Source organism: Melopsittacus undulatus, chromosome Z (assembly GCF_012275295.1).
Source record: "Melopsittacus undulatus isolate bMelUnd1 chromosome Z, bMelUnd1.mat.Z, whole genome shotgun sequence".
In the NCBI taxonomy this organism is placed as follows: Eukaryota; Metazoa; Chordata; class Aves; order Psittaciformes; family Psittaculidae; genus Melopsittacus; species Melopsittacus undulatus.
In genome coordinates, this window is record NC_047557.1 from 92,705,866 (window position 1) to 92,728,892 (window position 23,027).

The window sequence follows — 23,027 nt, forward strand, 5'->3', positions numbered from 1 at the left end:
AGGTTTTATAGTGGATATAGGACACAACTGACTCTACATAACATTACTTGATGGTCTTACTGCTAGTTATTGGCTGATGACAAAGTTGGCAACTATTGCAAGGAAAATTGGATCACGTTTATTACGATAATGACATAGAAGTAGGTATACTTTTAATGACAGGGACATATTTGGTGACCACATGGAATCACTTGATCTCTGCGGAATGTTGACTTTCAAAAGATAGTAACGTGGTAGTTACAAATGCAGTGTTACTATAAAATACTGTATTTCCAAAGGAAATCTTTGCCATGCAAAAGCATATTAAACTGTGTGTCAGATGACAGAGTAAAGCCATAAAAACTGGAAAGAGTGTATTTAAGAAAAAATACTTAATTTGTATTCCATATGGTGTTACAAATCATGCTAATTTGAACAGAAAAGAAAATCCTTTTTCCTTGCTGTTGTAGAGCAAGAACAGAGATACAACCAAAAATGGAAACTCAAAAGAGGCAGAAAAAACAGTGTGGTAAGATACTCAACATAATTTGTCATTTATTACCTGCATGAATTTTACAAAGTTTTACTAGGCTGTGATAGATTTGTCATGGGTGATGAGGTGCTAGGGAAATGCTTTTTTTCCATGTCAGATTTTGTATTGGAAAATCTAATGACGAGCTTTCAGACAGTAGACTATACCACAACAAAGTCACTTCTTGTTTTGCTAATAATAACCTACATTTTTATTGTATTTAAACTTATTTAAGAAACCCCAAGTCTTAAAAAGGTTTACAAATCTGTGATTGCCATTGTAAATAATTATCAAATAAATCTTTTTATTATACCCATACAACTGAGAAACAGATTCTCAAACATGTCTACCTACCTAGGCCTGTGTATAGGTGCCCAGAAAATGTTTTGTCTTAACTTACTAATATAACAATTTAAGATTCTAGCTTCTGTGGTAAGGGATTAAGTTTTCTGTAAGTAAATACCATATAGTGAGCCTTGCTTTGTTGGATTCCTGCAATTCTATTTTCAGTCTGAATATTTTCATGGTTCTATTTTACTCACTTAAATACCCTTAATGCACCTTGCAGTTGCATCCTGTTCAGTAAGACTGTTACTAGTAACTAAAGGCCAGAAATGTGAAAAGGGGGCTGTAACTTTAGCAAAGGACGTAATGCTCGAATAACAGCCTATGGAAAGGAATATTTTCATATGTATATTATTTGTGGATAGAGAGAAATGGTGTAGGTCCATGTTTGCTCACAGTTTTTTACTTCAAAAACGCATACTTAATTTTTGGGCAGGTTTATTGTAACACTAAATAGATCATAAAGAAGAGCTAACAATTTTCATGAAGTTTTTTGTGTTTGCTCATAGATGTGAAAACAGATCTGAACTTATTGCTTGAATGCCTTAAATATCAGATGGACTGCCCTCTATCTCAGAAAGACACTTTGATCACTATTTACTCAATTTGTCAACAAAACAGTAAGAAGAGTTTTTCCTTAGAAAAAATACAGTCAGTATGTTAAAAAGTTGATTATCCTGGAAAAAAAATACCTAAAGGATCTTGAAAGGTTTTAATTTTAAAGAGAAATAAAGACAAACTTTAATTGTTTTTTTTTTAATGTTATAGGTGAAGCAAGTGAATATTTTCGAGAAATTGGTGGTTTGATGTTTGTAAATGATCTTGCAAAGTCAAGTATTCATGGCATAGTAAAGGAAGCAGCTTTGTTTACATTAGGAATTACAATGGAGAGTAATGGTAATAAGCAATATTATTTGTGTTTCTGGGTAATTATTACCTCTGCTGTGCTTAGTCTCTGTTACTTTCTTGTCTCAGAAAATCTTGTAATATGATTCTTGGGTCAAGCAAGGGGGAGTAGGAATGCCACTGTGTCACAGTCTATCCCCAGATTTGGAGAAATACCTTGCTGAATTGTGTAGGCAGCATGCCTTGATGATACCAGACAGCTGTACTGCTTAACTTCCTTAGCAGCTAGTGTTAATTGACTTGTAAATTGTTCCAGAGTTTGCCTAGGTCCTGGCTGGTTTAACACTGACTACAGGAGAAGCCCTCAGCCACTTTGTAGTCCTGGTTTGTCTCCACTCACCACATATTGGAAGCAACTGAGACTCTAGTTAATATATTATAAATATAATTTAGGTTTATAAATGGCTTGGTTTAGGACTTAATGATTTTTATTTTCTGGTTTCAGTTTATTGTCAACAAGCTCTCTGTACTGCTTCATTTTTTGAAGACCTCATTTCATTTTTAATTAATAAGGATTCTGGTGTGAACTTGAAAAGAATGTCTGTTTATGTCATCTTAGCAGTAGTTTCCAATAATAGTAAGTTCATTTTATTTTGTTTTTTCTGTGTCACACCATTTTTTCTTCTATTTGACAATCTGCAATACAGAAACTTAGAACATGCAATAGTAACGTTTTGGTAAAGTTAATTTCTAAATATGAATGATTGCAGGTAGCTGAACCTGAATTGTGTAAATAGATCATCGCTCACTGGGATTTCCTTAAATAGCAGAAACTGGTTTAGTACTAAAAATGAAATTATAGTTAAAAAATAATGCAAACCAGTAGTTACTGACAACGTATAATAAAAAACAGGCATAGAAATGGAACATTTTTGCTAATCCATTGGCATTTGTTGTGATTTTGTATTTGTTTTTTTTTGGGGGGGGTGGGATATATGTTTAGGAAATGGGAAAAGAATGTATATATGTAAATTAAACTTAACATTAAGATTTTGTCTCAAGTTGCATATGTCTTAGGAGTCTTGCATGTGTTCTTTTTTAGTAAATGGGCAAACCTATGTCAGAGATACAGGCTGCATTGGCTTACTGCTACAGTTATTCAGGTGGGCAGTTGCAATTCAAACATAAAATGATAGACTATTCAACATTTAGGTTTGCTTGACTATTTGGGACTTGTTTTCATTGTTCTTAACAGAACAACCCTTTCCACATCTGAGATCAATCTGTCAGATGAAGATACTAATCAGTGCTATCAGCTGTGGTCCTCAGTCTGCAGTACTCTCTGTGCCTGCGTTAACAATCCCCAGAATGGTAAGTGTTGCTGTTAAGATTTTGAGGAAAGTTTAAGTATTTCTCCAAAGTGATAACAGTTTGTTTTAATTTTTGTTAATAATTGTTGGTTTTAATTTTTTAATGTTCAACTGAAATTTAATAATACATTTTGATTGGGAGTTATTTGTTTTTACTTTTCTAGAATATAATCAAAACATTTGCTCTTCAGTTTTCCCATATGCCAAAGAGTGGCTGGAAAGTTGCACAAAGCCTGAGATAGTTCGTCCTATTTGTTCATTTGTTGGTCTCACAGTTGCAAATAACTGTAAGTACAGATTGAGCTCTAGATAGTGTTGTTTGTTTTTGTTTTTTTTATTTTGGGGAAAGTAAGTTTAATTTGATAGTTTAATGTTTGATTTTTTTTTGTAAATCTCTACAATTTTGCTATTCTTCCAACTTTAACTGTGAAAACTATTCCACCATTTTCATTTACAGTGTATTCATTGTGCTGAAGTCCACAAATAGCCATAAACTGACTACATTTAGTGAGGTTATTAAAGAAATTTTGGGAGCTGTTTTGAGTAAAAGTATTTTACAAATACAAGACATTGTTACCTTTCTGAAAACACTGACTTTGGTAGAACTTGGGCATAAGGTTTGCCATTTGCATGCAAGCATTAGGGCTATGTGTTCCTTGGAACTATTTTGTATGACAATTACTACATTTCTTGAGAGTAGCATATATTCAACTTCAGTTGCATCAGTGGAAATGTAATGATTAATACATGCACAGAAAAAATTGTAATGAGCCTAATTGCTAAAATGCTAAAACAGTTTGCAACTCACATTATTTTTAAGACGTTTTCAGTTTGTTTCTTGTTTTTTTTCACTCAGCATACGTGCAGAAATATTTTGTTTCTGTTGGAGGACTGGATACATTAGCTAGAGTTCTCACCAGGCTTACACGTGATTCCAGTATGAGTAACTCCAGCATAAAACTTGCAATAGCAGTTGCAAAGACTCTGGATGCCTGCATTGCTAATGACTGTGAGTGACAAGCCCACTACCATTTTTTATATATGCTAATTTTAAAACAAAATTTTTTGAGTCTGTTTTTCATCGAAAAGTGGTAAGAATGAATGCTGGAGGGCATTAAGTCACATACATTGATATTGCAGATTTTTTTAAAATTCAAATAAGTATATGTTGTTCAGTTCATCTGAGGTGGGTTACTTTCCCATTATTGCTAAAATAATAAAATTTAAACAAGACTGAAAATTAAAAATAAGATGCTAATTTTGTGTAAGTAAAGCTCAGAACTGCGTGTGTGGCAGTCAGCTTGGATTCTGAGTCAGAGATCTGTTTCTATAGGCCTGTGCCTAAACTAATAAGCTTTGTAAGCTTTGGGAGGCTTTAGTAACTCAGCTGGAACTGAATGGATGTGGTATTTTTGCATAACACGTCTTCACTTTGATCTACTGTCTGGAGAGTGCTATGCTAATGAGGTCTTTGTGTATTCCATCAGATTTTGAGAACCCTGTGAGCCTGATCAATCTGTGCTGTTAGCCATGATTATTACATTTGACACTTGTGCTCTAAGTGCTTGTGAATGGAAGTTCAAACAAGTTTAAAAGCATATACCTGCACTAGTTTTGAGCTTAGTTTCAAAGAAGATTTGGGAGAGGATTAGGTGTCAGCATGTATGTAATAACAGTGGTGTTCCTGGTTTCAGGAAGAGGTTGCCCTATACCAGAAATGTTCTTAGCATTTCTGTGGCAGATAGTCCATGTGTCATAGAATCATAGAATAGTTAGGGTTGGAAAGGACCTAAAGATCATCTTATTCTACTCTTTTGCTCTATTCTGGAGCTGATAAAAGATGTGGACAAACTGAGCAGAGGTCTACAAAACCTTCACATTGCAAAGACCTTGTTTGCCAGGTATTTTGCCACATCTCTATACCACACAATCTGGGAGATAGTGCAGCATTGGCTACAGGGAAAAACTGCTGCTCCAGGAGGGATGTGATGATTTGAAGTGTTAAAATGAAAGAGAAGGACTATGCAGGCCCAAGGCTTTTAGAGGGCTGCAGAGTTCCCTTGAAAAACAGCATTTTATATTTGAATGATGCCTATATACTTATTGTGTTTATTTTTCTTCAAATTATTTTTTACATAACAGCTACCATAGGTGTTGTCTTGACAAAGTACCACACTGTGTCAGAGCTACTAAAGTTGCTGTCCAATGACACTCTGGATACAAGTGAAAAAATTAGTATTATTCTAACCATTGGACACTGTACTGAAGTTTGTGGTAAGATTTTTTTTTTCCTATCAGTCTCTATTGAATTGTTATACACTAACAACTTCAATGGTATCATTTATCAAGACTGGAAAATGAAGGGAAATTCTTTTAAATAATGTAATATTAATATTTAGAAAAAGCAGACTATTATGCAGGAATTCAGAGCTGGTCTTAGGTATCACAGGATAAAATTCATCCAGATGTGAAAGCTACTACAAAACATACACACCACACAAGTCTTTTTGAGCTTTGTTTTAATGGTCCTTGATCCATACAGTTTCTGTCCACTGCTTACATAGCTGTTAATTGCTTTTAAAAGCTATGTAAAACTATTGGTGTTGAAATAATGTAAGCGCTATGTAATCCTGAAATATTTTTGCCAGGCTCCTCAGGACTTTCCCAAGGATGAAAAACATTTAACACTTCAGTTGGTATTTTATGGCAGTAAAAGCAACAGAATGGGAACTTGTGAAATACTGGTCATTATTTATACTACTGGTTTTTCACATGTATTTCAGAGATGAAAGAAAAAAGGATTATGTTCAAAAATCGTCAATGATTATGATCCTTTGTTAATAACAAGTTCAATAATAAGCTCAGTAGCTCATAAATCAGTTTTAAAGATGCTTTTTCATGAAGAATTAATTAAAATAGTTTAATGGAAAATGTCTTTCAAATAGAAATATGATAAACCAACAGAATGAAAGTTTCTCTTAAAATGTCACCACTGACAAAATAACCATATTTCATTTGTTTTTCGGATTTCCTGGTTTTATTTAGACAACAAAGAACTAGTTTTTAGGAAGTTGTCATGTATATAAATATATACAGCAAATGACATCACAGTAAAAAATATAGCTAATTACATACTTAACAAGGAGGAACTGATTAGCTAGATTGGGATTAAACTACTAATTTTATGTGAGTTTTGCCAGTAACAAACTTTTGATATTTTTGCATCTCAAGATCTACATAAATATAGCTTATATACTTCAGGAGTATATACCAGAGGAAAAGAAATACAGAAGCCAGAATTCAGATTTTTAGGCAAGAGTTAAATGAGTTTGTATCTCTACCACAATTCGTCTTAAGTCCTCCTTCAATTTTCTTGCAATAACTTTGAGCTATGGTCAAATCATCCTGTGTGAAAGTGCTTTTGCTGCAACCCAGGTAAAAGGTCATTACAGCATGCTTGGATCCATAATGAAACTGTGTATGAAGCTGAAAACAATATATTTTCCTTTACAATATCCTGTTTTAGAAGAAAACCAGTGTGAGCTGCTCCAGAACAATGGTCTTCCACTTATGATTCAGTTATTAACAGAGTCTCAGGATGAGGAACTAAACAAAGTGGCTACTTTTGTGCTTAAAAACTGCAAACAAATGAGTAAGCTTACTGTTACTGCTTTAAAAATTACACAGATTATTTCTGTTCTTAAATTCTTTTGACTTTCTAAGTGATTTTCAGTGTAGCAACATTGTAATTCTCTGTACTCCAAGTGATGTTTGTTTTCTGCAGAAAAGTTGTATGTTTACTGCCATGGACTGATGACAGCATTTAGGCACAAAAAAGAAAAGTAAAAATTCCAACAATGTTGCAATGATGCATTTGTGAAATCTATGTATGTAGGGCCAGTTCTTGAAAGCTTTCCCATTTATAAATTCTGTGCATAAATTAGCGTTGTCCTCAAACACAGAGTTGGTATTCTATTTCTTGGTACGTACCCCTGTTTGTAAAGGCTAAGCTGGTAGATAGTCAAGCCCCAAATCACCATGACTACAATTATTTTGCAACATGAAAGAAAATACTTTTTTTTTTTAATAAGGTGTATTTTGAAGTTTCTTTTTTAATGTTTTTGATGCTTTTTTTGTTTGTCTTTAATTAGCTGTAGAATACTACCAATGAAACAGAAAGACATGTCCTTTAATCTCTATAAAGCGTGGAAGTATTATGCAGTTGATAATTAGTAAACAGCATGTATCTACATTTTTGTAAGAGTTTTGTATAAGATTGAGGGGGTGTAGTGATTTTCAGTGTCCATTAATATGGAGTTGTTTCTTAAAAAAAACCCAGAGACATACAGGTAAAAGACCTATAGAATGAGGATGATAAGAGTTTTTTAAAGCAGAGCATTTTTGTGTAAAAAGCTTATAGCAACTGTAATTGCAAGCTCACCTCTTGTAACTGCACTTTATATTTGAATTTTATCAACATTTATGTGTACATTAAATTTTATTAAAATCATTATTCAGAGGTTATATTTTGCATTAAATTATTGGGGCTGTCCCTCAGCATACTAAAATATAATAAATGCTTATTGAAGTGTTCATTTAAAAAAGCTTGTAATATTAATATTGTTTTATTTTTTATGATTTATAAAGCCAAACAATTGTTCCTGAAAATAAATTATAATTCATTAAATGTAACCAATACAGAGGAGCTGGACATGCAAGTCAGAAAAAGAAGTCTAGAAGACTACTGGAAGGAAGCAAAAGAAATTTTACACAGAATAAACTTGCTTCAAAAAGAGTATAATGAGGTTGGCCCATTTACCAAAGTGAATAAAACTAAGCAATTTTTTCCAGAGTTTAGGGTTAAATAAAATGTAAACCTTTAAGGTTATTTCAGTGTAAGCTAGAAAAGTAGGGAAAACATTGGATGTGTGTGAAACTACAACCTGCAACTTCTACCATTATATCATACAGATTTAGAAGTAAGCAGGGCAATTGGAGAATATAGGCATCTGTGTTTTTATGAAGCATTTTAATTTATTGTAAAACCAGATTTTCTACAAATTTGAAATCTTTTAGGTTGGAGAAAAAAGAGTTGGATTTATTTTTAATACCAAACATTTGAAGCAATAATTTTAATATTTGCAAGCCTGACATGCCCGTGATTGTACAGCTATGAGGTAGACAATAATGAAAAATGAGGGCATAAACTAAAATAAAGTTGTTGCGTATTTTCCTTGTGCTATATAACTGCATATTATATCTGGGTGTGGAACTGCAAGTTTTTTAGTTATTCAGCTGGATCTTACTTAAATATTTTCATTTCTAGAAGTGCCTCGTATTAGTAGCAAATCTAGTGCTTCAGCCTGGAATTATTACTTAGTAACTACCCCTTCAACACCTTCAGCAGCACTGCTGTCTTGTGGGCTCTTAACTCAGGGGTTTCTGAAGTTTCTCTGGAATTTCTGTTACCTCCAGATTTAGACTTGTCTATCCTACTTAATCTTGTTACTAGAATTATTTAATATTTTTATAGAGCTTGTATAGTCACTGACTAGTATTTTTCAATACAGGAAAGTGTGAAAGGAGAAGTATTTGTAGAAAGATCCTTAGAAGCCAATACTGAAGCATCTAAATATTATGAGGTGAATCCTGCTGATCAAAAAACCTACATAGCAAGAACACATAAAGAAATACATTGTCCACAGTCAGATGATCAGCTTGTTTCTCCATCTGTAAATTCTTCTGCACTGAAAAATTACATAGTTAACCCTATGAATCTAGGAAATGCTTCTGTGAGACAAAATGAACAGAGGAATAGTCTGCGTTCAGTTAATGAACTGCAAACAGGCAATGTACTACAAAGTCACACTATGAATGAAAGAACTACTTGTGTAAAAAATCAGTCTATTCAAGTAAGGTAAGTGTCTTAAACCTAAGCAGAAATACTAACTTGGTTTTCTTTATTAATTTTCAAACTGAATGTCAGCCTTTTACATTCGCTATTACTAAGTAGGTTTTTTTTTTTTCTGCTAGTGAAAAGGCATAGCCTTTTGGTGGCTCACTAGAGAGTATTTTGTGGAAGTGTTTTTGAAGACGGAGTTTAACGATGATAGGCATGGTAGTAATAAAGTACCATATTTTTCTCTGAATTATAGCTTCTGATATTGTATAGCAAGCCAGTACAGGCCATGTGCTACTTCAACATAGTGATGAAAAATCATCCATTGTTTTTGCCTCAAAATTCTTGCTGATTTAGTAGATCAAAATTTCAACCATTGGTTTGGACGAAGCCACAAAGAATTGTATTATATGCACTTCCTAGAAAAACAGCAGTTACAGATCCTGCTCTGCAAAAAAAAAAAAATTGGAGTGCTTACGAACCACAGAAAAAAGCCTCCACTCCCTGCTTTTCTCCCCTCATATTCCATTGCTTCCCTCCATGGGAAGAGAAGGATAGAAGATTGTTTAGTCATTCATTGTTCTCTTGCTTATTACTCTCACACAGATGTGGCTGGCTGCACCAGCTCATGTGCAGCTTCCTTGCATGCATTATATTGTAACTTTGCAACCACCACAGAAATTACCAAAAGCCTATGATATTTTCCATGGTATATTCAGATAAATTTTGATTTGCTACTGATTAGCATAATTTGACACAGATTATTTGTTCTTTTGGACTCTGAAGCACAAAACTATTAAGACTTTCTTTTTTTTGGGGGGGAGGTGGAGAGAAGGGAAGCTATCTCCTTGTGTATGTATTTGTGTGACAAAAGGAGTTAACCAAGGATAACCATCGATCAGGCTCCCTGCTCCTGCAGCATTTGGAGGTAGTCAATGACACAGAAAAATGTATGATCACCATATCACAGGAGTATGTAGGTAGCATAGAATTTAGTCAGTGTAAGAAAAAATATCAATTGCTTTTTAGAGCAATTGCTACATCTATTGAAGGCTACAGTATTTGGAAGAGATTGTGAAAGTTTTATGTGCACTAAGCAATCTTTACATTAATCAGGATTGCAAGTGAGCCAGCATCCCTTGAAGGCACTGCACTCCCAGTTCTAAACAGCACTGCAAAGAGTGCTTCTCACAGGTCTCCGGTAAACTGAGTAAACTGAGTATAGCCCCAGTAACTTGGAATAATTAGAATTTTTTTTAAGTTTAATCTTTCATATGTTTAATATGTGTTTTGTTTTGCCTTTGGAATGTGTGTATTGATTTACAGGTAAATATATGTTCGAAAATGTGATTTTTTTTATTTTCCCCACTGTTTACATTCTGATCTTCCCAGTGAACATTTACCCAAGAAACCAGCAGAGATCGTTCAAAACATGAAACAGACATGCACATCAGGTACAAATAGACATATTCCTCTCTTAAATAATCTTGTTCTTAATGAGATTTTAATTAGGTTTGTGTGTTTTTATCACTTTTTTTAATCAAAATCTGCTCTTGTGAGACCTCACTTGGAGCATTGTGTGCAATTCTGGTGCCCTCGACATAAAAAGACATGGAACTGTTAGAACAAGTCCAGAGGAGGGCCAAGAGGATGATCAGGGGACTGGAGCACCTCGCATATAAAGACAGGCTGAGAAAGTTGGGTCTGTTCAGCCTGGAGAAGAGAAGGCTGTATGGAGACCTCATAGCAGCCTTCCAGTATCTGAAGGGGGCCTACAGGGATGCTGGAGAGGGACTATTCATTAGGGACTGTAGTGATAGGACAAGGGGTAACGGGTTGAAACTTAAACAGCAGAGGTTTAGACTGGATATAAGGAAGAAATTCTTTACTGTTAGGGTGGTGAGGTACTGGAATGGGTTGCCCAGGGAGGTAGTGAATGCTCCATCCCTGGCAGTGTTCAAGACCAGGTTGGATGAAGCCTTGGGTGATATGGTTTAGTTGAGGTGTCCCTGCCCATGTCAGGGGGGTTGGAACTAGATTATATTAAGGTCCTTTCCAACCCTAACTATTCTATGATTCTATGAAAATTTATGCATAGTTTAGAAATTTTATATTGTGTGCAGTTTTACTAGGAGAGTATTTATTTTCCTTTTCTTCTAATATATATTTTAGCTTTTTTTTTAATTGATTTTAACTATTCACATGAATGTATCACAGGTAAATGTTTTCATTTTAGTCTGAATGCAGTCTATAGTGAACAATGAAAGTCAGTAATAGAAATGGGTAAGGATCTGTCATTTTAAGACCAGGGATAGAACTTGCCTGTGAGCATGACTTGCCTGAAGCTTTACCTACATGCTGAAGATGTGTTTAAGATAAATGTTTTTCAGATTTGCATTGATCTTTTTAGTCTGATACATTTATTTCAGAACTGGGATGTGTCCAATCAAATCTTTATTCATAATTTAGTTTCCTGTTAATTTATAAAATTTATAATTATTCATTAGATTAGTATTTGCCAGAATGGTAGCTTTACAGGTGACCAAGCTTATCTCCAGGTTATACTTATTTAAATTGAGAATAAGTATTATTCCAGCACATCACATTTTTCATCATCTGACTCCATATAGAAATAAAGTTTAAAGAGCTTAGTTAAGTGATGTAACTTTACAGGGTTGTTTTGCTCTTTTCAAGTAGAAGCAATATGCTTTGGGAGAATAATGAAAAAGCAGTGAATTAAATACAATTATTCTGGATTGGCAAAAATATAAATGTGATCCGTTTAACTTGAGGAATTTCATTTGGAGTTTTTGCTGTTATGTAAATTAAACTTTAATAATCTAGAGGTAGAAAATACAGTTGAATATAGGTGTGCTTATGCATGATTGCCATGGGAAAAGATCAGTTGCATTTTCTTAGTGTTTTTCTTCCTTCCTAATTTAGATCAACACTCAGAGATAACCAAAGGAGAAAAAAGTACTTCAGCTACATCTGCATCCCAGAAAATGGCAGATTTCAGGTGTTCAGGTAAATATTATCCTAAGTCTTTCTTTCCTTAGTCCATAAAAGAAGGTTTACAGAGATTTTAACACATCTACAGGATTATCCATTATGTAATTCTTAACAGCTTACTTTCCTTTTCCTGCCCGTCTAATAAATACTAAATATTGAAATAAAGCTTGCATATTCCAGTTTCAGTCTAGGTACCTTTTAGTGTGGGTTTACTAACAAGCATAATATACAACAGCTTAAAAGATGACATGCTATTACAAGAGCACTTAAGAGTGCGTGCTTTCCTCCTTTCTCTGATTGGAAAGAGGGAGGACAAACTTGGAGCCCTGCTCAGTTCCCTCATGTATTCCTCTTCTAAGCCTCCTAACTACTCTGCAGTCCTTCTGTTTTCTCTGCATTACTGCTATTAAGCATAATCAGTCAGTTTTATAGTAATCCATGACTGCAGCCTTCAGTTATCCCATGTTCTAATACCTCAACACAATTTACCAGTAGGTTCTAAGAATGCTGCTAGCACTCAGGATTTGTAAGTATTTTGTAATTAAGCCTGTGTATCTTGATTTAAAAAGAAAAAAAAAGCGGGGGGGTGAAGCACTGTAAGCCACCTTTGAACTTCATGTGGACATACAGCTGTCAAACTAAATTCAACTTGCTCTTTAGCACTGCTTTATTTTAGGCTAGAATATTGTAGTTATGTTCTAGTGACCTTCTTGTAATTCCACACAGTGCAGAAGTTCACCTTCAGCTGATGTAGCTAACTATGAGAACATCCAAGAATCACTAAACCATACATTACCCTAGGAATGTCCCCAGAAACAAACAGGAAGGCTTCCTGCGAGGAAATTTGTAAAATAGACATTGTTTATTCAGATTAATACAGGTAACTGTTACAACACAGAGAAAGTTTCAAATAGCAAAGACATCTTTTATATTTTGGCTCCTGGATAAATCTGCAAAGGGAACTGAGGCCACTTTCTTCCAGTCCCACTAATATTTTCACATCCCTAGAGGATCCATGCCTTATTTAGTGCTTCTGGAGTTGAAGTGCAGTGTAAAAGAGCAAGTACAAAACAAGAATGCACACAAAAGTGTAACCTCTTTTGAGATGTGTATATGGAAAATGGAGGTTAAATTGTAGATCATGGTGTCAAAATAATGTGCTGGATTTTGTGATGGCTTCTATAGCATTCGTGCTTGCTGTTTCTACAATATCCTGCTGTTTTTTTCCAGGTTGTAAAGCAGGAGAACTGTCCTTCAATAGTAGAACCTTTACCAAGATGTTGCAAAGTTGTCTATACCAGTGTGACCACCACAAAGTCATTCTGGAAGCTGAAGAAAGACATAAAAAGGGGCTTCGCAAATTGAATGTTTGTAACAGCAGGAGATATGCAGCTTCTGAAAGTAATTATGATTGTATTTTTTAGTAATTGTAACTATTGTTTTAAATAGTATTTAAAATTCGGAACTTATTTTAGTTTGATTCTGATTGTCCTGCTCCTGTAAACTCACTCATTTAGTTTGATTTACCAATGATTTGTACTTTGGAAGATGAGAACTAGGCACTTCTGTTTGAGGATCTTGTGTCTTTCTTATATTGTCACATTATATCTCGTATTGTTATATAATCTTAAATTATATTGTTATATAATACATTATATAAGTGATATTATAACAAGGTATTTTCATTCTAATAGTATATATTTATGGATGTGAGAGGCTTATAATTCTTAATGAATAAAATAAAAGTGCATTCTGTATTTATTTGGTTTAAAGGAGGTGTTTTGAAAATGAAACAGTTCTTACTTACTGACATTTGTACTGGTGTCCATCTTATATTTTCCAGAAATACTGCTGACCCCAAAGAAGGAAGAAGGAGTACATGCAAAAATACCAACTTTTAGGAGCAGACTGGATAGTTCTCAAAGTAAGGGCTTATTCGGGTACTAATAAAGAGAATTTATTAAGTTGAAGTAAGTGTGAATGAATGTATGACATTATAACAAGGTAATTTCATTCTAATATTACATATTTACAGTCATGAGAGGCTTATAGTTCTTAATTAATGAAATTAAAGCACACCCTGTATTTTTTTTGTTTAAAGGAGCATTTTCAAAATGAAACAGTTATTACTTACTGACATTTGTACTGGTGTCCATCTTATATTTTGCAGAAATACTGCTGACCCCAAAGAAGAAAGAAGGAGTACATGCAAAAATACCAACTTTTAGGTTTGAAGTGGATGATTTTCAAAGTAAGGGCTTGGTTTAGAAATTAATGCAAAAAGCCTTTATCAAATAATTCTTTTGCAGGACTTTAGCATGAGAGGCTGTGGATAGGCAATTATATTGTAGGATTTTTCTGTAGATTCTGTGAAAAAATCTTCATATCAATAGGCCAGAAAAATGCTATTTTGTAATCCTGATATTGTGTTATGCACATTAGTTCAGAACAAATTTGGCACTTGCTTTGAAGATACTTCTTCGAATCCTACCAGGGCTGCTTCCTTGCCATCTGCTGTTCTTCGGTTTTGTGGCATTAATTTTTAAAATGGAGAGGTATAGTCAGGACTAGAGCACAGTACAGTTCCTGTTCCTGGATTCAGCATCAGTCTTATACATTTATAGCCATGTTATCCTGTCATACCTGTTTCTGTTCCAGCTTGGAACTTGTGCCACTATGTCCTGAACAGCTAAAAGGGTAAACCTTAACATACACATCAATACTAGAGCAAGTAACTGAAAGCAACCTGTCAGAAAATTAACTACTGGAGATACATTTACTTGTCCTATATTATGAGGTGTTGAATAAGATGTTACTAACAAGGTAGAGTTGTGAATGTCATTATTTTATTTAATTAATATCTGGTAAAACCTAGTAGATGTTTTTTCCCCTCCAGATTCAGAATTTAATTAATCAAATTAAACTTGGCTAGGGATGTGAAAGATAACAGAAAGGGATTCTATAGGTACATTCCAAATGAAAGACATACTAGGGACAACATGGGCCCTCTTCAGAAGCTATCAGGAGAACTGGCTACCCTGGATTTGACGAAGGCTGAGGTTCTCAATGACATCTTTGTCTTCACTGGCAAGTGCTCTGACCACACCACAGAAGTCTTGGAAGGCAGACGCAGGGACTGTGAGAATGAAGACCCTAGGCCCACTGTAGGAGAGGGTCTGGTTCGAGACCATCTTAAGAACCTGAATATGCACAAGTCCATGGGACATGATGAAATCCATCCGCAGGTCCTGAAGGAGCTGGCAAATGAAGTTGCTAAGCCACTGGCCATCATATTGGAAAAATCATGGCAGTCAGGTGAAGTTCCCAACAACTGGAAAAGGAAATTTAACCCCCACTTTCAAGAAGGGGAAAATGGATGACCCGGGGAATTACAGACCAGTCAGTCTCACCTCTGTGCCTGGCAAAATTGGAGCAGATTCTCCTGGAAGGCATGCTAGGGCACATGAAAAACAACAAGGTGCTTAGTGACAGCCAGCATGGCTTCACTAGGGGGAAATCCTGCCTGACCAATTCGGTGGCCTTCTATGATGGGGCTACAGAACTGATGGACAGGGGTAGAGCAGTTGACGTCATCTACCTGGACTTGTGCAAAGCGCTCAACACTGTCCCACACAACATCCTTGTCTCTCAAACTTGTCTCAAACTTAAACAGGGGAAGTTTAGATTGGATATGAAAAAGAAGTTCTTTACTGTAAGGGTGGTGAGGTAATGGAATGAGTTGTCCAGGGAAATTGTGAATGCTCTATCCCTGGTGGTGTTCAAGGCCAGGTTGGACAGAGCCTTGAGTGAGATGGTTTAGTGTGAGGTGTCCGTGTCCATGGCAGGGGGGTTGGAACTTGATGATCTTAAGGTCCTTTCCAACCCTAACTGTTTTATGATTCTGTGATAGCTATGGAGGTCTCTTGGATAAATAACTTGAAATGTATTTCATTTCAAGAGCCTACTACACTAATATATTATCTTTAGCAAGCAAATATTTTCTGAAGTAAACTGAATTTTGCAGTCTCTCCAGCATAGCAGTTTAGCTTCAAAAAAATGGTTCTCTCTTAAATTTTAATTCCTACAACATCCATGTTTTGTTTTTTCAAGAAAGATGCATGTCGTGGTTTAAACTTAGTCAGGATGTTGGATGATGGTCGGAGGGAAGTCAGGGCCAATCGCTGGTGACCTGAAGACATCTAGCTGGTGGGCTGTAAAAGTGCTATGTAGCAGGCAACAGCATACAATTGAGTTCATTGGCTGTTTTCCCCTATAATCAAATCACCTTGAGGTCCCATCTGGAGAACAAGTCTAGGTAGGTTTTCCATTCCACTTGAAAATGTCTTTCTGTGATCTTCAGGTAAAACCATAGGGTGGCCCGTGGCATATACCTTCTATATCTTCTCTCTTGAGCAGCAGGATGCCTTTTGTTAATAGCTGATGTGCGGGCTGGTACCTGTGGGGAGCTGGATAGATCAAATAGATCATCTATCAATTGTCTGAACTCCTGGGACAGTTTTTCCACAGGTGAAATGATGGAAAGGATGAGATTATCTTTGAACTTTCAGAGTTTATGAATCATTTCATCCACTCTTAGTGGTACTATGTCACACCAGGTTACTGTTGCCAATGAATGGGTTTATGATGACAGTGCATTCTGTGTAAGTTTCCGCCACATGGGTCATGTACATTTGACTTCATCTGGATCTATGGATACATCCCCATTATTTGGCTTGATAAGATAGATCATCTCTGCAATGGCTGATTCTCTCACAGACTGGATGCCTTTCTCTAGAGTAGTCCACTTGGCTGAACAATTCATAACATCGTCCTTGTATGGAAACCTTTCTTTCACAGCTGCCAAGAGCCACTTTCAATGGCTGAGGGCTTTTTCTCTCTTGCAATTATATGTCAATTCCCCCTTCCCTTGCAAGTGATCCCAGCTGCTTGGCTTCCCTACCATCTAGTTCATGACTGTTGGCCCCATTGTCCCAGCATCAGAGCAACCAGGTGATGATGGGCTCCTCTGGAGGATGAGTAAAATCTTTTCGCATATTCTGTAGCTTGGTTGAGGTCTGGGGTACAAAAGTCACCTCTTCTTCCTCTGATTCACATATTAATAACTCCTGGTCAGATGCTGTCCCGGGTGGTGAGTACATTGTTTCTTCATCTTTCTTGCCTTTGTTTGGCTTTTCCCCTTGTGTACAGGGGTAAGTGATGTTGGCATGAATTGATCCTCTGGTGTAGCTGCTGTACTTGGAGTTGGATTAGCTGCACTGTTTGTTGCAGTCGAAGTTTGGGTAGTTACTGTACTTGTCACTGGGACTGGTGTAGCGGGTGTGCTTGGAGCTGGAGTAGCTGCACTGTCTGTTGCATTCGGTGTTCGAGTAGCTGCTGTACTTGTCACTGAGGTTGGCGTAGCTGCTGTACTTGGAGTTGGAATAGCTGCGCTGTCTGTTGCTTTGCCATCAGATCCAGGAACATTTTTTTCCTTTTGAAGGTGCTGCATGTTGTTGAACAGGGCTCTGTAAGCATAGGCCAAGCCCCAGCATGTTGCCATGATTTGTCCCTCTCTGGTATGACCAGACTGACAACACACCTCATTTAAGTGTTTTACTAATTTTTCTGGATTTTGCACTTATTCAGTGGTATTCCAAAGCACTGGAGGGGCCCACTGGCCTAGATACTGCCCCATACTATCCCACACACCCTGCCCCTCATGGCTGTCCAGCCTCAGGGAAAATCTCTTGGTCCTCCTACATCACCATCTAACCCTATACAAGACCCAAACCTGACTCTTCTTAACTCTTGAGATCTGACAAAATGGTCCTGGGTAAAACACACTCTGTATGCATGCCAACACAGTGATCTCCATCACAATCAGCAAGCAGGTCTCAAGGGTACCCAAAGGCCATTCAAAACCTTCAGAACTCTCAAGTGATGCTGTAAATGGTCTGGTGGGGGGCCTTGGAGCATAAGAGAATGTCTCCTTCACAGGTAGACCACCCAAGGAGGGAATAAAAGATGTGTACTTCTTAAACACTTCTATCATATGCCTCCCAAAACTATAGAGGTGGTGACCACACTGGGAAGGCAAGCCAGATCAGTTTCATGATCAATGAGTCTATTGTATTATAAGTCATTACCATAAAGTACAATGAAACAAGAATCTTAGCCTAAGGCTTCCATCCAATAAACACTAACACAGCAAATACTGGCTATAAGTAAGGTACAATATGCTAAAACTGTGAGATCAAGAGCAACAACTTTGAGAGCCAATGAATCAGCATTGTGATGAGTGACTATTAATGCAAAACAATGAATGCTTATCACACATACTATTAGACACACTCTGGTCAGATCTGTTATTATCTCAATCCTTCATGCCCCATGTTGGGTGCCGAAAAGAACTGTCATGGTTTAAACTCAGCCAGCTGCGGAGCCACTCTCTCACTCTCCCTCCTTCCTTCCCCCACTTCTGGAGGGATGGGGAGGAGAACTGAAAGAATGTGACTCCCACGGGTTGAGATAAGAACAGTCCAGTAACTAAGGTATAACACAAAACCACTGCTGCTACCAATTACTATTACTATTACCAATAGTAATAATGATGATAAGGGAAATAACAAGGGAAGAGAATACAACCACTCACCACCTGCTGACTGATACCCAGCCCAACCAAGCAGTGATCTAACCCTTCTGGGTAACTGCCCCCAGTTTATACAATGGGCATGATGTGGGATGGAATACCTCTTTGGCTAGTTTGGGTCAGGTGTCCTCTCTCTCCTTCCTCCCAGCTTCCCCTCCTCCCTGGTAGAGCATGAGATTCAGAAACTCTTTGGCCAGAGTAAACATTACTGAGCAGCAACTATAAACATTGATGTTACCAATGTTGTTCCCAGGCTGAAAGTCAAAAACACAGCACTGCAGCAGCTACTAAGAAAGAGAAAAAAAATGACTGCTACCGCTGATCACAGGACAATGCATAATGTTTTTGGTTTTGTTTTTGGTTTTTTAAGGTATTATTTTGACTCCAAATAGAAAAAAACAATCTAATACTTCAAATAGAGAGAGACATAGTAAAAGTGCAAGTTTGGCTGATGACTGTAACTTGATACCTACGTATAAAAAGTGTGAGTATTACCAGAATATTAATTCTGTAATAAATGTAACTTAAAGATCAGACATTGCATTTAGGCCAGGGCTTTGAGAAATGCACCTGTGCTTGCTACTGGAGACAGAATGGCTAATAATTAAAATAGGTATGCTCTCTACCTTCAGTCATAGTATTATAGATGTTGGAGTTAGTTCCTATAATTTGCAAGTTGCTAATGCATAAACAATCCTCATGTGTTAATGTCAATGATGAGAAAAAGACCTAAAGATAATGAGATATTATTAATAAAACAACATGTACATTTTCAAGTTCATTACAAAAAAACATTCCTTTGCAACACTGTATTCAGTTTTGCAGGGGATTTCAGTTAGTTTAAGGTAACTAAGAGGTGGCCTTGTTCACAATTTCATAGCTTTACAAAAAAGCCAAGATTCTAACTTGAACAAGCAGAGAGCCAAAGAAATGTGCAACCAGGAATGTCTGCGCTTAAAAGAAAATTGCCTGTATTCAGCAGACAGATATGTGGTTAGTTATGCAAAGCCTAATAAAACACGTATTTATAAATGTCCAAAGAAAATCTCTGTGAATTGCATAAATTCTTTTTAAGTCACCTTTAACAGGAGTCCCATAGCAAAGCGGACTTCATTAGAGATATTCCTCTGAAATACTCTGCTCCAGTCATATTGATTTATCCCTGAAATGAATTAAGCATTTTCAACTGACAGTCCTTTCTGAATAATAGATATGGAGGTATGCTTTTCCCTGAATTAGTGAAAATGTGCATGGAAATAACAGAAATATGCTAAAGATTTAAACTACATAGGCATGACAGAAAGGAAGGTCTGAAAAAATGGAAATGAAATACTTACTGTATTTCAGTAAGTGGGTGACAGTGGAGAAACCTTGAAGAACCAGTGTTATCTTGGCAAAGTTATAATTTCTTTAGAACTACTTCAGATTGTATTGCCAGTAATAATGTGTTATTCCCAAATGCAAAACAGTATGCAAATTTACATAATTTTTAATTTCACCAAAATAAATATTTGCAGAACAATGAAAACTGTACCCTGGAGACAAACACAAAAACTTTAAACAACAGAAGAACCTGAAAAGATTTCACAGCTGAAGAAATAAACTATCTTTTGAGTGGAGTGAAAAAAACAGGTAACCACTGGAATGTAATTTTGTTGTTTTATCCATTTCAGAAAGGACAGACAAATGTCGACCTTTCCAAGAAGTACGACAGGTTACAGTTGCAAGTAATCATATTTTTTTTTCTACTATCATATATGCATGTTGTCAGTTCTGTTTTCAGCTTTTGCCCCTGAAATGACTGGGGGAAAAAAAGACAAGCTATCAGAATTTGCAACCCATGGGATTGTGCTTTGTGTCAGTTCAGTGCTATGCATGCTTGAGCACTGGAACAGTATCCAATGTAATCCAGCCAGGGCTGGTGCTTGGAGAGGGAGAACTGAACTAGGGAAATACTAGAGAGCATTTGAACCTTCCAGTGCCACCTGGCAGGATACAAAGGGTAAGATTTTCAATTAAGGACTCTTAAATTAATCCCTGTTTTTATTAGGAAGTTGATCTCTCTGTTCAGTCCCTTTTCTGAAGATGGTTTGTGAAAATCTCTCTGGCAACTTTCACCATCTTTGACATGCATCTCCCGTACAGGGAGATGCTGCATATGAGTTGGGTGGGCAGTATTTCTTCTGTGATTCAAATGTGTGGGGCAGTGTTCATTGGGATGCCTTACTGTACTGCAGTGTTTTGTGAAATCGTGCAGTGGCTTGTGTCAACATTTGCACTGACATTTTCACAGAATCACAGAATTCCAGGGTGGTTTGAGTTGGAAGGGACCTCAAAGATCATGCAGCTCCAACCCTCCACCACAGGCAGCAACACTTTTCACTAGAGCAAGTTGCTTCAAGCCCCATCCAGCCTGGCCTTAAACACTGCCAGGAATGGGAAGGCCACAGCTTCTCTGGGCACCCTGTGCCAGTGCTTCACACGGAAGAACTTCATCCTCATACCTACTCTAAATCTCCCCTCTGTCAGTTTAAAGTTATTCCTCCTTGTCCTATCAGTACTTGCTCTTATAAAAATTTTATAAAAATTTTCTTTTGTCTTCATTTTATAGAGGCAAGAAAAAAAACAAAGTTCAACAGCACCTTTCAAGAGTATTTTGGATCTTGTTGCAGAATGTTGAAGAATAGCATTTTTAATAGTGATGTACTGTTGCAGCAATACAAACCCGTGGAGAATTTAGATTGGCTTGGACTCCTGTTTTCAGTGATAACATTCATTGACAGAACATTCATTAACAGAGTTGTTCCAAAATGTAAATTGAAATTATATGTAATTGCCTAAGTTTGTTATTTTGGTGCTTGGGGTTTTTGCGCTTTTTTTTATTCATTTTTTTTTTAATAATGCTAATGTAGCTAACAAAATGCCAGTAGAATTTATGAGGTTCTCTGAGCCTTCTTGAACGTTTTATTTATGTAATATTTGATCTGCCTTTTTGTTTGAAGCTCTCTATAGTTTGCTTTACACCATTTGTAAGAAAAAGCTCTATTGCTAAAATTAATATTTTATGTCAGAAACTGGTGTTAGATGTTTTGTCTTAATTTGTTTCCTCTTAATCAGTGAAATGTTTAAAGTAGGTAAAATATTTTGCCATGGGTTTAATGTGCTGTATGTGAGGAAAAATGTGTCTGTGACAGAAAACACCACATGTATGTAGTAGCACGTAGCAGGCATTTTTGGTGTATTACTCAAGTAAATAAGCAGAACTGCCATTTCTGCTAATTGCACAACTTTCAGAGACAGCTTTATTGAAACCCTTAAGCAGATGATTTTTTAGTGATAGCCTTAGTATTTCATTTGCATATTTTATCTAGTCTGATAAAGGGGTGATTAATCAATAATTAATTTGTTATGGAAAAAGTTTAGTTACCTTATTAGCGCTAGGTTTTTCCTTTCAGGGAGCTGTAGAGAAGAGATCAACAAGGTCCCCCCTGGGCCGCCTTCTCTCCAGGCTAGATACCTCAGGTCCCTCAGCCATTCCTCATCACATTTGAGCTCCAGGTACTTCACCAGCATCATTGCCCTACTCTGGCTCCAGTCCAGCACTTCAATGTCTCTCTTGTAGTGAGGGGCCCAGAAGTGCACACAGGATGCAAGGTGCGGCGCCCCCCAGTGTCCAGTACAGGGGGACGATCACTGCCCTGACCCTGCTGGCTACACTACTCCTGATACAGGCCAGGATGCTGTTGGCCGGCTTGGCTGCCTGGGCAGAAGCTGCTGATGTTCAGTTCCATCAGGTCCTTTCCAGTCACTCTTCCGCAAGCCTGGAGTGTTCCATGTTTTTTTTGTGGCCCAAATGCAGGACCCGGCACTTTGCCTTGTTAAATTTCCACAGCCGTTTCCAATGTTTCAGCTGCTCTCGTCATGCAAGTTGCTGAAAACGGCATCATTAAAAAATTGCTGTGTAATCAGAATGGAAGAGTCCTGGATGAAAGTGAGCAGGAGCCTGTTGTGTGCATCTGTGCAAGTCAATCTTTTTCTCTCTTTTTGATTGACTGTGTAATCTCAATACTTATTTTCTTGCATGAAGTGCTTTGGAATCTACACATAACGGCCATCAAAAAAATATAACTGCATAAGAATAATTAATATAATTTTCAGTTGGCCTTAGCTAGCCGCACAGCAGGCTGCAAGGAGCGGCGGCGAGCACTCCTCCCCGGTGCAAGGGGGCGCTGCGGGACGTGGTCGCCCTCGCCGCCTTCCCAGCCGTGGCAGGCACCGCCCAGGGCGGGGCGCGCTGCAGGGGCTGGCCGCGCTCCGCCTGATCGGAAACCAGCGCGGCCGCGGGGCGGGGAGCTGGGGAGGGTTCACTTCGGGCGGCGGCGGGTCCGGCAGCGA

The 23,027-nt window shown here is 37.1% G+C and overlaps 1 protein-coding gene across 1 annotated transcript; it reads left to right on the forward strand.

Moving 5' to 3' along the window:
* The first annotated feature begins 336 nt into the window (after positions 1 to 336).
* On the forward strand, positions 337 to 22,954 carry TERB1 (telomere repeat binding bouquet formation protein 1). Its single transcript, XM_034073114.1, is given in 20 exon segments — positions 337 to 508; positions 1,366 to 1,476; positions 1,625 to 1,753; positions 2,208 to 2,339; positions 2,805 to 2,865; positions 2,958 to 3,073; positions 3,237 to 3,359; positions 3,929 to 4,081; positions 5,215 to 5,346; positions 6,599 to 6,724; positions 7,720 to 7,877; positions 8,643 to 8,989; positions 10,364 to 10,425; positions 11,915 to 11,998; positions 13,214 to 13,384; positions 14,154 to 14,234; positions 19,003 to 19,116; positions 19,513 to 19,625; positions 20,150 to 20,359; positions 22,805 to 22,954. Coding segments are annotated over 20 exon segments (2,607 nt in total). The 5' UTR covers positions 337 to 474.
* The last annotated feature ends 73 nt before the right edge of the window (positions 22,955 to 23,027 follow it).